A 17,598-nucleotide genomic window follows, 5' to 3' on the forward strand; every position below is an offset into this window, starting at 1 on the left:
TAGATCAGTGTTGCAGTTAGCCGAGTAAGGTGACATTATGACCAAGAGTCTGTGTGGTTAAAGACAGTCAACATTAAATTCTCCATTAGCTAATTGTCTTAATGTCTTAATTGCGAAGGCAAAAGCGCTGTTGAATGTTCAAAGCTGTGTGGCATATCGTCTAATGTCTTTTCCTAAATACGTTTCATAGATGCAAAACGTTACGTAGTTAAAGAAAGATGTAAAGGAGAATTCACAAAGTCTATGCAACGGCGGTGTAAAGTGAGTCGGACCGCACTTAATGTGGAACGAGGCGACATAATTATGCTATTGCGGATGATAGTGACTTGTGCTGAAACGGACAGACACATGCAGGGAACTAGGTGAGCTGCCGAAAGTGCATTCGCCCCGTGTGTTTTTTTTCCCCCGTGTTGTTCCATATACGTCATAGGAATTGAAAGGAAAGGGATTGAAATTACGTGATCATATGTACGTAGGTGTGAATGCGATGAAACTTTATTTGACCATGAAACCTAGCAATTGTGTTTCTAACAGTGACAGACACATGGATCTTCGTTTAGGCTTCATTCGTCTCCTTTATGAAACGTCTGTATCCTCAGCGCGCTGCGTTATCGGTCGCATCTGCAGCCCGCATCCATGCGCTGTTTCCTCCTCATCTGCTTGCAGTTCTCATGAATTAGTTCCGTGTGATTGACTGTCTTGTTGCTTTGACATGAGTTTGTTAGTATTCAGATTCACCTGGCTTAAAATGTCTCACCTAGCTTTTCCTTGAAAGACAGGCACCTGTGTTGTGATTAGTATGTTAATTATGATCTGATTATAACTCTACACATGTAATAGCCTAAGAGCCACCACACAACTCAGTAAATACCTTGAGATGTTTTTGTGATTGTGCTTTAGAGTTTTTCTGGCTGATACAGGCTGTGGATGTGTAATGTGACTTGTGTATTGTGTGTTTCCATGATTGGCCAAATGTTGCCTTTGCTTTAATTGTTTAATTTTGTGGAGAAATGATTAATTGACTCATAGAAAAAAAGGAAAATAATGTGATTAATGGATCATCAGTTTTTGTCACATATCAACAAATAGGCTATGGAAAAGCACATCCTGTTAAATGATTACAAATGATCTGTTTGATTTCAAATGAGAGTCCATAGAGCAATTTATGCGGATGGGAAATCGCTTACATTTGAGTGCACATGGACTTTAAATGGTTATTTAACTGCAATTAACATGACACTTGTATGATCTCAGACTATATAAATGTCAAACCCTGACCATTGCATTGTTCTTTTCTATTTATCCAGGGTTCCAGGTCACATCACTTCACTATGTTGATAAGCCCAGAGCAGGAAGCCCTGATTAGCAGAGTGTTTGAAACCTATCTGGCAGAGCATCATCATGGGGACATTCTCCATCTAATTGCAGATACTAATGAAGAAACCCATCATCCTGTTGTTGTTAATGCCATGACGTTGTTTGAAGCCAATATGGAGGTAATGTCAACACAATTCAAAACACAATCTACTGTATTCAAAATGAATAGAGGTAAATTGGTGGACTTGAGATTTGGATTTTGTTTAAAGCTGCAGGAGGTAAGATCGAGAAGAGAGCAGACTTAGCCTGAAAATTTAAACCAACACAAGTTCCACGTCACTCCCCCTTCCTCTCCGCTGCACTCATGCCCTGCAGGGAGGGTGCGGTTCGCAGTGTGTGTGAGAAGTGATTGACAGATATCAGACGCTCCCTCAGACACTTGTCTGGCTCTTATTGCTTTTTTTGTGTAGGAGCAGTTGGTGGGACCAGTGGAGCCGTTTTTTTTTTTTTTTTTTTTAAACAGATTATGTTTCATGTACTGCTGTCTGGGCATAGGGACAGTCGCAAATATGACAAAAAATTTATTTTATACAAGTTACCTACTGCAGCTTTAAGGATGGATTAATCACAAAATGGCAAATGTAATGACATGTAAAATAATCAAAGTTCAGTGAACTGTGTTCTGCTATCATACATCACATAAGACAGAACTCTTACTTATTAAATTAAATTACATTTGATTTGTGCTGCTTACTTTGTTAATTTTGACAACTGAAAATACATAGTATTATCATATCACCCTGACATGATACCACCGTTCAATATCAGCAATAAATGCTGATATTGAATCAATCAACCTTACATTTGCAGTTGCCTGAATATAAAGGCTTATTGATTATCATATTGTAACTTGATGTAGCTTAGCTGTTAAAGTAATGTGATATGAGAGTGTTCTTATGTACTGTTACAGTGACATGGGTGTGTTCAGTGTGCTTCAGCACTACAAACAGTGTTAATGTTTTAGTCACTGCACATTTTTTTCTTAAAATTTCAAAAAATTTCAAACAATTCTGTAAAATAATCTCTTCTGTGCAGTTACTCTGTACACTTGCACAGCAGCTGGCCTGCACTGAACTCTAAGCAGCTTTTCATGTGTTATACACTTAACTCATTTAATCTGTATTTGCACTAATTACATAGTATTTCTCCTATCTGTGGCAGGTTGGTGACTATTTCAATGCCTATCCCAATGATGTCCTGGCTATATTTGATAAAGTGTTACATAGAAAAGCCATGGAGTTATCAGAGAATGCCTCTCCCATCCACTGTGGAGGACAAAGGACGAAGGAGCACAGAATGAGACACACTCCTCATGCCCGCATTACAGGTTAGACATGTTACCAGATAGTGCTCAAAACTTGCCTTGACATAAAAATGTACTCTTTTTTGGCCTGATATATCAGTCATTTTTAGGTTAATGTACTGCAGTCTGCTTTGTTGCCTACAAAAGAAATTATTATCTGGTTTAGCTGTTTTTTTGGGGGCCATGACCCATCAGTTGAGAATCACTGGTTTAAACAATAGCTATTGTTTTTGTTACACTGAAGTAGCATTTAGGGGAGTCTATTTGGATTCCAGGAGTCACATTGTTTTCTGGAAAGTCGTACACAAGACTTACTCTACAAACCCTAGCAACAAAGCTACCTGCACTATTGAGTGCTTTCTGTAGTGGAAACTCAAAGCAGATCTAGGGTTTAGGTAAGTGTATGTATGGGTCAGGTACAGGTTTTAAAGGCCCTATACTGAAAGGGTGTGGTGGAAATGAGCCATTTCTTCTAGCATTTACTGTAGCTGTCCTCCTTCCTGTTCTCCTTCCAAAAGTCCTTCTTTTCATTCAACAGCCCCTTGATGTCTTTGGTGATGCTGGGTTTGTTGTCGGGAAAACAGCATGCATTCTCTGTTAGAGCAACATTATCCACACAGGAGTTGTTGCACCATGTTCTACAAACAAATAGATTAAATTTGTGTACTTTGCAGTTATTTATTGGCTCATATGTATACACAGGTCTGCCAGTGTGTCCAGAGCTGACTAGAGACACCATTCCCAGGTCCAGAGATGTAGGGCACTTTTTGTCTGTCACTGGTACTGTCATACGCACCAGTGTTACCAAGGTAACAGCATGACACATGTTCAGTTTCCACTTGAGTGCCACTTGTCACACCATAGTGCTTCTGTGACATGAGCAGTACATGTGCCAGGAGTTGAAACACACGCATATGCACAAACAGACATACTCACACACAGACACACACATCACACATCACTTCACACAACTCATTTTTAATCCATCAATTAATAATGAAGCAATCAGACATAATTTAAATAATTTGTTATTATTATATTTGTTATTTATTATGGTGATGAACAGTTGGTTACATGTAAAAGGCAACAGCTAGACAAAGTGCAGAGGTTATGAACTAAGTAGATATTTAAGGATATGATAACTTAAATAATGCATAATAAAATAATGTTGCATATGCCTCTAGATGTAAATACAACACAGCAAATTCATAAGTTATGGTATATATATATTTTTAAAGTGAGATCAGAAGTGCTGCAGTCAAGGTTGTGCTTTGAATCAGTGCCTTCTTCATCTTTCATAGGTTCTGGAATACGAACGGGATTACATGTGCACGAAGTGTCGTCATGTTTTCACAGTACAGGCTGATTTTGACCAGTTCTATACCTTTGTCAAACTGGTGGCCTGTCCTAATCCTGATGGCTGTAACTGCTATACATTCAACTGTCTATCTGAAGGATCTGAGCCTGCTGCCTGCAGGGACTACCAGGAAATCAAGATACAAGAGCAAGTAGGACAATTATACACGTGATTCAAATGTTTTAATTACTAAACAAATTAATTTCTCCTATGGTATTATTATTGGGCTGCACGGTGGAGCAGCAGGTAGTGCGCATGCCTCACAGCAAGAAGGTCGCCGGTTCGATTCCCGGGTCAGGCCTTTCTGTGTGAAGTTTGCATGTTCTTCTCGTGCATGCGTGGGTTCTCTTCGGGCACTCCGGCTTCCTCCCACAGACCAAAAACATGCTCATTAGGTTAATTGGTGACTGTAAAATTGCCCCTAGGTGTGAGTGTGAGTGTGAATGGTTGTATGTCTGTATATGTTGCCCTGCGATCGACTGGCCTCCCGCCCGTTGACAGCCGAGATAGGCTCCGGCCCCCCCGCGACCCTGAAAGGGATAAGCGGCATAGAAGATGGATGGATGGATGGTATTATTATTGTTAAAAGAGGTCATTTGCAGAGTGTATAAAATATGGGTTGTATCTTTGGTCAGTGTAAATCTTGGCCCCCCTCCCACAGGCACAGAGGCTGTCAGTGGGCAGTATTCCTCGATCTATGGTCGTGATTCTGGAGGATGACCTGGTTGACAGTTGTAAATCTGGTAAGAACTGTGGATAGCAAGATTAGGCAAGATACACATACTACCAGCTCTGCCTAACAAACAATAATGTTCATGCAACTCAAGGTGCAAATAGTAAATGGACTGCATTTACATAGTTTAGTCTAGTCTACCGAGTATTCAAAGCACTTTACAACATATGCCAACATTTACACATACATTCATACACTGATGGCAGAAACTGCCATGCAAGATACCAAACTGCTCATCAAAAGCAAACAGAACTCTGTGTCATTATATTGACTGGCAGTGATGATGCTGTGGAAAGCCACAGTCACATTACCAACTGCCTTTTATACCTCATATTTCTGCTACAAAATACCAGTATAAAATACAAAAAACCTTATTGGTCTTGTAGTTAAAAACAACAGTCTTCATTTTCATCTAATGGTGGCAATGTGCAATTGTCGTTGTGCTCATGCTCATCAGGAGATGATGTGACTGTCTATGGGGTGGTGCGTCAACGCTGGAAACCCTTTTTTGATGGCACTTGCTGTGATGTGGAGCTGGTCCTCAAAGCTAACAACATAGAAGTGAGCAACCAGCAGGCTGCTGCTGCTCTGGTCATGAAGGATGTTCAGAAAGAATTTGAGCAGTTCTGGATTAGCCACAGACATAATCCCATAGCTGGTATGTAAGAATTTGCAATTAAAACAATTAAATTAAAACATTTTTTTTCTCTTTTAAAATGTTCTCTTCCCCTCTCTCTGTAGGTCGTAACCAGATCTTGTTGAGCCTGTGCCCACAGGTGTTTGGCATGTATTTGGTTAAATTAGCGGTGGCCATGGTGCTGGCTGGTGGGGTGCAAAGAACTGATTGTTCTGGGACCAAGATCAGAGGTACCTTCTTTGTATGTTAATTAAGCATCTGAAAAGGACACTTGTATCACAATGTTTTGCCATTTTGTAATGATTAAAAATGGCAATAACTTTACTTTTTTAAATAAATCTCAGCACATTTTTTATGAACTCCAAGCCAAAGAGTTTACATCTTTATTATGAAATATATTGCCACACTGCAGGTAGTACAGGTAAAATTATTTATTTAAGGATTTAGTTGAGCTACTAACTGGCATACCAGAGAGCCTGGGTTTCCACTCAAGAAAGTGCCATCCACCTGAATGTGCAGACTGGCCCTGCTCATGTCCCCTTTTGGGTTAACTATTATGCACTAGGCTCTGAGTTAGGTTTAGCTCGTTCAGGTGAACAGATAAACACAGACAGAATCCAAACCCAAATACTTCGAATATAGGGAATGCGGGGTGTCAGTTATTTCTGGAGTTTGACCTCTGGCAGGCTCATCAGGTAAGACCCACACTCTTGAAAATGACTACAAATAAAATACAAATGACATCTGTGACCAAGACAATATGGAATCTGTGACAAATGTTTGCTGTGTGTTGGTTTTTGTCATTGGAAAAAGTGGTCTGTGGAATGCTGTCTAACTGTGGTGTTGTGCTCTGTAGGTGAGTGTCATATGTTGCTGGTTGGTGACCCTGGCACAGGGAAGTCTCAGTTCCTGAAATATGCTGCTAAGATCATGCCTCGCTCTGTACTCACAGCTGGAATTGGATCAACAAGTGCAGGTATGCCTTGTTCACAGTCAGCTCTCAGATTAAAGGAGTTTGTTGTTAGTGCCTCATATTAGCCATCAGGAATTTGTCATTGAGAGATTGATGTTCTCAAATTAAGAATTATACATGCTATACATATGCACTATACACATATAAACATATCCAGTCTGTTTTGTGTATTACTGCAATAAGCTGAATTTGTTCTGAAGGCCTGACAGTGGCAGCGGTGAAAGACGGAGGTGACTGGCACCTGGAGGCAGGAGCCCTGGTCCTGTCAGATGGTGGTTTGTGCTGCATTGATGAATTCAACAGTATCAAGGAACATGACCGCATCAGCATCCATGAAGCTATGGAGCAACAATCTATTAGTGTGGCCAAAGCTGGGTAAGATAGAGTTCTGCTTTAGGCAAAATACCACCATGCATGATAACCAGGTCCACAGCATGTTCTGTTTTCACCGTATTCTGAGAATGTAATTGTTCACTCATTGAGTTTTATATTGTCTTATTAAATGGGAACCAGTACGTATGACAAGTGCTGTGTGACTGATGGAGGTTGCTTGGACTAGCAATTGGTTTGCATTTTACATGAAATGTTATACACTGTAAGGAGGTAAATAGGTTGTAAAAAATGACATGATTTCTAGAGCTGCCTCAGTTGGGAACCTGGGGCTCATCATACTTCATATGTCAGTCCTTTGTGGGTGTCTTCTTATGCGAATTTTGGGTGTGAGCAATGGATTAATTGGCGAATAATCAAATATGTGCCTGGTGGATCTTTTTTGTTTGGTGAATAGCAATGTATGCATTCGCAACTGATCTATACCCTGTACAAGCTTTGTGAGCAAAGGAATAGGAGTCAGTTATGGGTTTGGCCAGTTAATCAGGCTGATACCTGGCATTTTGAGATAATACACATTAGCTGATACCCGCATTCATAAGGCAGATTAAACAAAAAATATCTGCAGACATGTCAGTGTTTTATTTTCAAATATTTTTCAATGTTCAAGTGAATAATATGTGAGTGTTAAATAAATGTTCATTGGGACCGAAAACGGAGGGATTTTGCTGGGTGCTACTGCGTGTACTAAGGTATTAACAGAGTTTTAAACATGTTTTATTTTGAGTTTAAATATTTTCATTCTCTCCCAGAAACAAGGAGATGCTGCTATCTGCTGATGCTGTTGTTAAGTGCACTAAAACTTTTGACAAATCACGTCCCCTGTACTCTAAACTGTACTCAATTCTGTGGGCTGAGCACCCGGTTATGCTACGTCACACAGAGGTGAGGCGACTCACAGGGAAAGGTCTTGGCCCATCTGTATGAACTGCAGGAGGAAGTAAGACATTTCGCCATGGAACATGAATCGTCTCACATGGATTTATTCAGGGACAAGGTGTGACTGTGAGGAGTGGATCAATTCAGGTGATCCCCTGGCATTGATACACACCAGGCCCTAGCAGGCCTACGTGGATATGAAGTGTTATTTACACATACATTCATGCTGTTTACATACAGGACAGCCAATGTGCCACACAATGAAAGCATTGTTGGCGATATTTCCAGTGTGATTATTCAACCTTGAATTGATTATTTAATGTCACTGCTGGATCTGTGGGGAAAAGCCTCTATCCCTTGAGCATCTGTTAATAAGATTACTGGAGTCCTGCAACCAGCTTGAGGCAAGAGGTGGTTGTGGTAACCAGTTATGGTAGTGGTTAGGTTCTTCATGTAGTCCCCCACAACAATATTCTAGAAATAATCTGCTAATAGTGAAAAACTGAATGTTGGCCAACTGTTTTCAAATGGACCTCTGCAGAAACTTGATGCACACAAAATGTTCTAGTTGGTAAGCAAGGTTAAGGTGGTTATTAACATGAGGATTTACTTTTCTTTTTATTCTCTTTCTTTACATTCTTTCTTCTCTCTGCAGTATAGTGTGCAAGCTGAACACTCGAACCACCATCCTGGCAGCCACCAACCCTAAAGGACAGTACAATCCCAGCGAGCCGCTGTCTGTGAATGTAGCTCTGGCCAGCCCTTTGCTCAGTCGTTTTGACCTTGTTCTAGTTCTCATGGACACCAGAAACACAGAGTGGGACCGCATCATCTCCTCTTTTATTCTGGAGGACAGAGGTAGTGGATGAGCTTTTAAATTTGGAAATTAAATTTTAAAAGCAAAACAATTTAGAAAAATACATTTTGACTGCTATTAATATTTTAATGATTGTTTTTGTGATATTTATTGCATCATTGTCATTAACATTATGTATGTCAAGTGTACATTGAAAATGTTATCAATATCATTCAAAGTAAGAGGTATACACTGAAAATACATCTTGAATACCTAAGAATACAGATTGAATGAAAATTGCACAATGCTTTTTCATCAGAACATGGAGAAAAATCTACTCAATGATGTGGATTAATTAATAATGATTTGTAAAGGTATGATTTAAATACTTTCGTTGTGATTTACTATCATGACATCAGTGATGATAATTTTGTCACACAGCCCTTGAAGACCTTCTTAATGAAAATGGTAAAATATCAGTGCTCTTGCTTTTGTTTTGCTCTCAGGACTGTCTGTTGAGTCTTCCAGCCTGTGGTCAATGGAGAAAATGAAGGCTTATTTCAGTGTGATTAAACGCTTGCAGCCGCAGGTGTCTGAGGAGGCTGGCAACATCCTGACACGTTACTACCAGCTGCAGAGACAGAGTGATGGCCGCAACACTGCCCGCACCACCATTCGCATGTTGGAGAGTCTGAGTAGACTGGCTGAAGGTGCGGGTGGAATTTTTTTTTTTTTTTTTACTTTATTTAGAGATTTTTTTTTCCAGAGCATAAAACAACAACAACAACAACAACAATAACACAGTTGACATAAATTATTATATATTAAAAAAAAAAAAGAAAAAAAAAGAAAGAAAACTTCCTACTTGTGTACACATCGTAAATACATGGACACACTCATACTCATACAAGGTCCCGTGCACACATATTGTATATTCACATACAGGTACAGAACAATTATCACATACACTTCTGTATAAAGGGCATGATGGCGACATTCTGATCTATTACACAGAACTTGCTGGTCATCCTATCTGCACAAAGGGTGGCACACTAGAGTAATGTCAAGTGAAGGATGTGCTTTCAATAAACTCTATGAAAGGAGTCCAGGTTTTAATAAATCTGTCTTTGCTACTGTTACGGCCATACCTCAGTTTCTCCAGTGGGATCATAGAGAGGACCTCCTTAACCCAGTGTTTAAATGACGGAGGTCCGGCTGACTTCCACTGCATGAGAATCGATCTCCGTGCCATCAGCGTTAGAAATGCTATGGCGTTCATCTGTAAGGTGGTAAAATGTTCTTCTGACGGTGTTGTCCCAAAGATGGCAATTATTGGGTCAGGATCTACATTGACACCTTGTATGTAAGATATTGCTTCAAAAACCTTTGTCCAGAAACTGTTCAGAGATTTGCACAACCAGAACATATGACCCACAGTGGCTGGGCTGTGTCTGCATCTTGGACATTCAGGGCTGACGTTAGGGTATATTCTGGCTAGTTTCTCATTTGAATAGTGCAATCATGTGTACAACTTTAAATTGTATAAGACCATGCGGTATGCAGAGAGATGTGGTGTGTATTGACTTGAAGCTTTTTTGCCATATCTCATCAGATAATCTAGTACCTAAGTCGCTTTCCCATGTCAGCCGAGTATTTTCCCACGATGGTGGGTCAATATCTTGTAACAGTTGGTAAATCTTGGCTACCCTTCTTCTTCCATTTGGATCCAACTCCAACATAGTGCTCAATACACATTTAGGCGGTAAATGAGGGAATGGGAAATGTTTTCTAGCAAAACTGCGTACCTGCAGGTATCTGAAGAAGTGATTTTTAGGAATATTGTTGTCTCTCTGCAGTAGGTCAAAAGAAGCAAATGTGCCATCTACAAAGAGATCCTTGAAAAACACCAACCCATTGCGGTGCCACATTTCAAAAGCAGTGTCAGCTTGAGATGGGGGAAACAGGTGATTTCGAACCAGGGGGAGGAGAGTGATTGGCTGATTGAGGTGGAAATGTTTCCTAAATTGCTGCCATATCTTTAGGGAGTCTCTGGTGTGAGGGTGGAATTTTGATGTAATCTTTGTTTGGTCATTTTGAAATCAATTTAAATCTTAAATTAGTCAACCTCTTAAAAGTTGACTTATGGGTTGTGGTCAGTTCTATTTTGTATAGGCTTCGCTCTCTAAGGCTAACATTAGTGGTTCATCAGTGGGTGCTTCACATATAAAAGAAAGAATGAACATAAAAACTGATAAAAATGTATGTAAAATAAAACTGAAATAAGGATGAAATAAAAAAAGACAATTTATAAAACCACACAATGTTAAAATCTTGGTAAAAAATAGAGTAGAATGAGGATAAGAATCTATTAGGACAAAGCTCTAAAAGAACTCTTCATCTGTTATCTCTCTCTGCTGTCTGTGTTTCAACAGATTCTTTTTCCCTCTACAGATACTGATAACAACATGGACAGAAAAACTGCTGAATGTAAAATAAGATGAAATAAAGACAAAAATAAATAAGGCAAAACACAGCATAAAATGATGGCAAAGGTAGGTTAAAATAGGTTACATAGAGTGCATAAAATCAAGTAAAATACAGCATTTGAAAAAAAATTCAGCAGTGTGTAAGTGTGAGGCAAAGCACAAGCTAGTGAAAGGCTAAAGTGAAGTGATAAGTTTTTAAGCTTTCTTTTGAAAATATTCGGCAAGCTGGTTCCCTGATATCTGTAGGTAGTGTGTTCCAGAGCTTTGGGGCATAATGGACAAAGGCTGCATCCCCAATTTTCTTTAGACTGTTGCTTGAACCCTCCAATAAACCAGCAGCAGATAATTGCAGTGTTCTTGAAGACAAACAATAAATGAGGGAGTTAGCGATGTAGCTTGGTCCTAGCCTATTAAAAGCTTTGTATACTAGTTAGAGGACCTTAAAATCAATTCTGAATGTTATAGGAAGCCAGTGCAGAGCAGCTAAAACTGGACTAATGGGATCTCTCCTCTTGGTTCTGTTTTTTTTTTTTTTTTTTCCAGTAAATAGCGTGTTATCAAGTTGGCATAAATCAGTTTTTCAGCATCTTTTTGGTTTAGAAATGGTCGTACTTAGCTATGTTTCTAGGGTGAAAAAAAAAAAAGTTTCACTCCCCCTGTTGATATGGAACTTGAGGCTTAGATCTGAGTCTAGGACAAGACCAAGATTTAGATTTAATCCATCCATCCATCCATTTTCTATGCCGCTTATCCCTTTCGGGGTCGCGGGGGGGCCGGAGCCTATCTCGGCTGTCAATGGGCGGGAGGCGGGGTACACCCTGGACCGGTCGCCAGCCGATCGCAGGGCACATACACACAACCATTCACACTCACACTCACACCTTAGAGTCACCAATCAACCTAATGAGCATATTTTTGGTCTGTGGGAGGAAGCCGGAGTGCCCGGAGAGAACCCACGCATGCACGGGAAGAACATGCAAACTTCACAGAGAAAGGCCCAACCCGGGAATCGAACCTGCGACCTTCTTGCTGTGAGGCACGCGCACTACCTGCTGCACCACCGTGCAGCGATTAGATTTAATCCAGCAAGTTAATTTTGTCATATTACACCATTTCTCTCTCTGTTTTAGAACTGACTCGTCGGACTTCAGTTTTGTCCTTGTTTAACCTCAAGAAATTATTGATCATCCATTTATTTATTGCCAAGTGACAGTTTGTAATGAGTCTATGGCTGCAGCGTAATTTGGTTCCGCACAGATGGACAGTTGTGTATCATCTGCGTAACTATGAAAAAATATATTTTATAGTGTATAGTGAGGCATCTTCTCTATGCAACCCCAAAACAGATGTCATGTTTCTGAGATACATGATCTCCAGACTGACGTAAAACTTTCTCCCTTTGATGTTTGTTTTAAACCAGATTCAAGTGCTTCATAGTTTGATGTAGAGAACTGTGGATGGGTGGGGGCTGTGCTGAGCAGCTGGTCAACAGTGGAGAATAATATTTGGAGTTCCCAGTGTTCTCTGTAATAATCTTAGGAAAATAATCCTTTCTTGCCAGATATATTGCTTTTTTATAGACAGTCATGGCTTCTTACAGTGAACTGTGAGCCCAGTGCAATGTATGCCTTTCAGTTGGCAGGAACCTTTGATGAAACGTCATTTCCGGGGTTTTACTTTTTTCAGGGGTTTTACTTCTGTTATTTTCTGGTTCCAAAAAAGACGGGAGGGAGGAGGTCCATTCTCTGTCTCTGTTCAACAATTCCATAATGGACAGACCGTTTCATATGCTGACGATCAAGCGGGTGCTGGAATGTGTTTGCAAGGGTGACTGGTTCACTTCCTTAGATCTGAAGGATGTATATTCCCACATCCCCATCATACAGATACAAAGGAGGTTTGTGTATTTCTTTTTTCAAGGGGTTCAGTGTCAGTACAACTGCCTGCCATTTGGCTATTCTCTGGCTCCCCGCACATTTTCTAGATGTGTGGAAAGGGCTCTGAAACCATTCTAATTGGGCGATCTGCTGTTGCTGACTCGCTCCAGGAAGGAAACTTGTGTTGCACTTAATAAAAGCTGGGTTTCACGATAAACTGGGAAAAGAGCACAGCTCTAACAGCAGAGAGTGGAAATGCCAGGGTGGAATATGCTAAGCACAGCTCTTGAACATAGCCAGAAATCTGCTGTGCTGATCACAAAAGTGCTTTCTGTCTCTCAGGGCATCTTACATACCCAGAGAGTTGAACAGGAGGGCAGATATCATGTGTAGGGGCCTCAATGCCAGTTTGGTCCACAAGCCACTGAGCCGTTTGAACAATATCCACTCAAGTTTGACCTCTGCAGAAAGAGTTGGTGATTTAGTGTCTCTCTCTGAGTTGTGGTGACATCTTTCCTAAATCAAGTTCTGATTAATATAATGTGCAGCAACAACCTGCTCCACAAGAACCAAGGTTATGTGAAATGTAGTCGATACACATGTGGGTTTTGCTGCATGTTGTCCTGTCTTCCATCACCTTCTCCACTCTCAGTAAAGGCAAAAGCCAAAACGGAACAAACAAATAAACAAACAAAGAAACAAAAAACACCTCACCTCACAGCCCAAGATGACCAGCCGTCCTTTTAGCAAAAATGGCAGTTCTAAACCTTATGGCTGACAGCATCCAGTGATTTCTATGTAGAGGCAGCAGCTTTTCTCTCTACCCTGCATGGTAGCCACTTTGAGTGGTCAGTGGTGCAGTCCATTTGCCATTTTAATCTTTTAGTAGTGGGTTACAATTTAACACCACGCCATTTCCCCAGCATCCTGTGAAAGTTTGATGCCGTGGTATTTCATTCCATTGCTGACCCACTTTAAGTTGAACTTTTCTACCATAAATTGGTGACAAAATTTAGATAGGGGCATTGCTTCAAATATATTCCAATTAGTAGTATAACTTGATAGTTTTGAAAATAATTGGATGGTGTCCATCAGATGTAGTAGGGATGCAAAGAAATCAGATATCACTGCTAGACTGTTGTTTAAAGTGATTATTAATGTTCTTTATTCCCTCCCTTCACTCCACTAATGGCAACTGCTTGTATCTGTATCAGTACTGCCAGTAACACAAAATTATGCGCGCTAATGGACTTAACACCTCCCATTCCCATGTATGGAACTGGTTGAAACCAGTCGTGACTCATTCTTATTGCACAAGTAGCCTTTTTGGCCTTGAATATTCACACTTGTGGATATTATAAATAATGTGTCTTCAAAGTTTCCCTTTGTCAATAGCAATTAATAGCAAACACTGTTTTGGGCAAAACAAAAATGCAAACAAATTGCATTGTATCGAAATGTCTGAAACCAACAGTACCACTCATATAGAATTGTTTTTTACCTTACAGCCCATGCCAGGCTCATGTACAGAGAGACTGTGACCATAGAGGATGCTGTCGTGGCTGTCTCAGTCATGGAGTGCTCCATGCAGGTAGGGAGAAAACAAGAGATACTTTGCGCCACAAATAATCATCAGTAATATCATTTTTCCCTCATCTTTTGTTTGTTTCTTGTTCGAAACTGTTGCTTTTACACCTTGCAATGTAAGTGATGTATTTTGTGCATTATGGAATGAAAAAGTAAAAGTAAAGAAAAGTATTGAATAAAGCAGGTAACAAGATGGCAATGATTTGATGGTAACAGGGCTACTTATATTTAAGCATCAGATTGATGATGTATATTGTAAAGTTTGCTGAAAAGTGCCAGGTAAAGACAGAAAATACCACAGCTGGTTTTATCAACTGAATCATCACCATACTGTTAAGGCAGTATTACCCTTCTGGCTGTAAACATTTTGCACAGCAGGACTTTTCACAATTTTCATGTTGTTTTTATTATTTTTTATTATTAGGGCCACAGGGCAATCGCACTGAGGCCTAATGGGCCTCAATAGGGCTCGGGGCGGAGCCCTATTATTTCCATTGACATCACCCACCCATTTCTTATTTCCCATAAGAAATGAATGGGAGGAGGTCAAAAAAACGAACAAATCATTGGACTTTTTCTACTGCCTACTGCTCCGGCATACTTTCACCTAGAAATGCTGTTTAAACTTTAAAATGTAGACATAAGTCTTGTGCGTTGGTGTATTATTCCACATTTTGATAGGTCGTATAGTTTTTGATCAATCACTCTTCAATGACCATGATCATTTTGGGAGAAATTTTGAGATTATAATGGGTGTGTATTGCGTGGAATTTTGGCACTAGAGTGGAGGAGACCAACTGCCAGAGTGGAGAGAAGTTCTGAAAAGTGGCTAAAATTTTTTCTTTCCATGCTCCTCCAAACCACAAATTTCACTCTACGCGTGTGAAACTTTCCAAAGTTGTAGTGCCGCTTGTGCTGATTCTCACAATGTGCCTGGCTAAACAATAGGACTTACGATGTTTGACTTCTGCACCTCTGAACGAGGAGAGTAACTCTAACCTGGCCCATAGGGTCCAATACAAATCAAAAAGAGGAGAGACAGAAGCCACCCATTTTTTCACTCTAAAATCCACATTTTTGACCCCAGCAAAAAAATAAAGTGATCAGCGTGTACAGCAAAGCCTTGTAGCACTTTGATGGTGAAGAAATTTTGGCAATAGGAGTTTTGTTGTTTGCGTGAGAAGCGTTTGTTCGAGGGGTGCGCCGAGGCCAAATTCAGACGTTTCTCAGACCCTCACAGAGCCAAAAGGGCCCATCACCACAGCGACCGCTGGAGATTATAATGGGTTGCACGGAACGTTTGTGTCAGAGTGGGTGATATCATCGTTCAGAGTAGGAGAGAGCTGGGCAAAACTCCAGATTTTTTCTCTTTCCACACTCCTCCCAGCCACAATTTACACTCTACATGCATGGTTTTTTCCAAGTTTGTAGACAAATTTGTTCTGTCTCTCACAACGTGCTCAAAAAATCAGAGAGACTTACAGAATTTGAATTATCAGCCTCTAAGTGCGGCCATGTCTGTCTCTGCTCTTTATTGACTCCAATACAAAGACTTTCTGAGAGAAGCAGAACGGACCCCTGGTTTAAACTTGCAAGTGTCTGCAAAATACTGACTGTAGAAACACCAAAATCACACCGAATCGTTAAGGAAGTCCTGACAGCGATGATGGTCTGTGTTTTTTTCTGATAGGAGCTACCATTTTGTCAGCGTAAGTCCAAATGTCAGACCAGTGCAGAGGCAGAAAGTGGCTGTTATTCTCCACGTTTCTGTCTGCCACTGTCTGTCTGCCTGGGGGGGCCCTATCTTCAATGGCCAGCTCAAGTTGCCTTGGCAACCACTGAGCCTCAGTACTTCTCTGAGCATTCCTCTCCCACACACACAAACACACATATTTAGCTGCAGCTGCAGCTATGCAGCTGATTCAAATGATCAGCTCGTCATCAAGCTCTGCAGTGGCTTGATAATAAGCCACTTGTCTTGCTTACTATTACTGGTGAGTTTGATATGTAATGTAATGAGTGATGTTGGCCTGTTAGCATTAGCCACAATGCTAACATACTAATGCTAACATGAGATCCTATGAACTAGTTGGCGCAGACAGGTTTGACTTTTGATGTTGGGTTGTTGTGCTAATGTGCTAATAAGTTAATAATTAGCATGCTAATGTTAACATGCTAACTTACCGTAAAATGATTCTTGAATGCACTCTAATGGTGTTTGAGATCTTTCAGTGTGTTACTTGACATGTTAATGTTAGTTTAGCATTAGCCTCTGTTAGCATTGTGGCTAATGCTAACATGAGGTCCTATGAACAGGTTTGACTTTGATATGAGGTTGTTGTGTTAATTTGCTAATGTTAGCATGCTAATGCTAACATACAGTAAAATGATTCTTAAATGCATTCTAATGGTGTTTAAGATGTTTTAAATGTGTTTTTTGACATGCTAATATTAACTTAGCATTAGCCGCTGTTAGCATTGTTATAATGGACACACTCCGGCAGTAGCCCCTGTGGCCCTTTTGTCTAGTTTAAGTAGACTTTCCTGTTTAGTAGCCCATTTTTGACATTCTGAATCTACACCAAGTGAAAGTAGAGAGTGAATCTTTATACAATTCTGTATGTAATAGATTCTGATTATACTGTATGGCTGGTGACAACATGCTGTTTTCACATCCTGTGCAGCAATGACATAGGTAGGTTCATCACAGTTGGTTGTGTCACAAGCACAACAGATCATACCTCTCCTGCTGTGATGTCGGCCTTGGTCAGAGGTTCAAGAGGCATACACTTTACAACCCATAGGGGCCAGTAGGGTTATGCTTTGCTCCTTTCAGAATCTAGTACATCTAGTACAATTGTCATCATAATTTCCACATTGACATACTCGTGACCCTTAATATTGTCCATAACTACTGCACTCCTCTATTAGGGTGGTGCGCTGCTGGGAAATGTAAATGCATTACTCACCTCATTCCCTGCTGACCCCTGTCAGCAGTATCAAACTCAGTGTCAGATACTTCTAGAGGCACTCAAGCTGCCACTACTCCTTCGGAAGGAGATGGACAGACTGGCCAGGTGAGTAATAGTGCTATTTCCCGTTTTTGAGTCCTAGTTTATAGTGCAAGTGTTGGATTACCTCCCACTGTCATGTACATTTCAGTGCTTAAAGGATGCGGCTCTTGCTATCTTTTTAGTACTGCC

At 40.4% G+C, this 17,598-nt stretch overlaps 1 protein-coding gene across 1 annotated transcript in view; it reads left to right on the plus strand.

Annotated features, from left to right (window-relative positions):
• mcm9 (minichromosome maintenance 9 homologous recombination repair factor) overlaps nt 1-17,598 on the plus strand; it is a 30,789-nt gene that overhangs the window by 8,346 nt on the left and 4,845 nt on the right. The window contains exons 2-14 of the mRNA XM_070986932.1: nt 1,308-1,496; nt 2,539-2,704; nt 3,383-3,489; nt 3,982-4,188; nt 4,699-4,780; nt 5,228-5,428; nt 5,512-5,637; nt 6,264-6,383; nt 6,581-6,755; nt 8,305-8,507; nt 8,952-9,155; nt 14,317-14,399; nt 17,327-17,472. Coding sequence (XP_070843033.1) covers nt 1,332-1,496; nt 2,539-2,704; nt 3,383-3,489; nt 3,982-4,188; nt 4,699-4,780; nt 5,228-5,428; nt 5,512-5,637; nt 6,264-6,383; nt 6,581-6,755; nt 8,305-8,507; nt 8,952-9,155; nt 14,317-14,399; nt 17,327-17,472 — 1,985 coding nt within the window. The 5' untranslated portion in view covers nt 1,308-1,331. The remainder of the gene's footprint in view (nt 1-1,307; nt 1,497-2,538; nt 2,705-3,382; nt 3,490-3,981; nt 4,189-4,698; nt 4,781-5,227; nt 5,429-5,511; nt 5,638-6,263; nt 6,384-6,580; nt 6,756-8,304; nt 8,508-8,951; nt 9,156-14,316; nt 14,400-17,326; nt 17,473-17,598) is intronic.

The sequence above is a fragment of the Chaetodon trifascialis genome, chromosome 19 (assembly GCF_039877785.1).
Source record: "Chaetodon trifascialis isolate fChaTrf1 chromosome 19, fChaTrf1.hap1, whole genome shotgun sequence".
Taxonomy (NCBI): Eukaryota; Metazoa; Chordata; class Actinopteri; order Chaetodontiformes; family Chaetodontidae; genus Chaetodon; species Chaetodon trifascialis.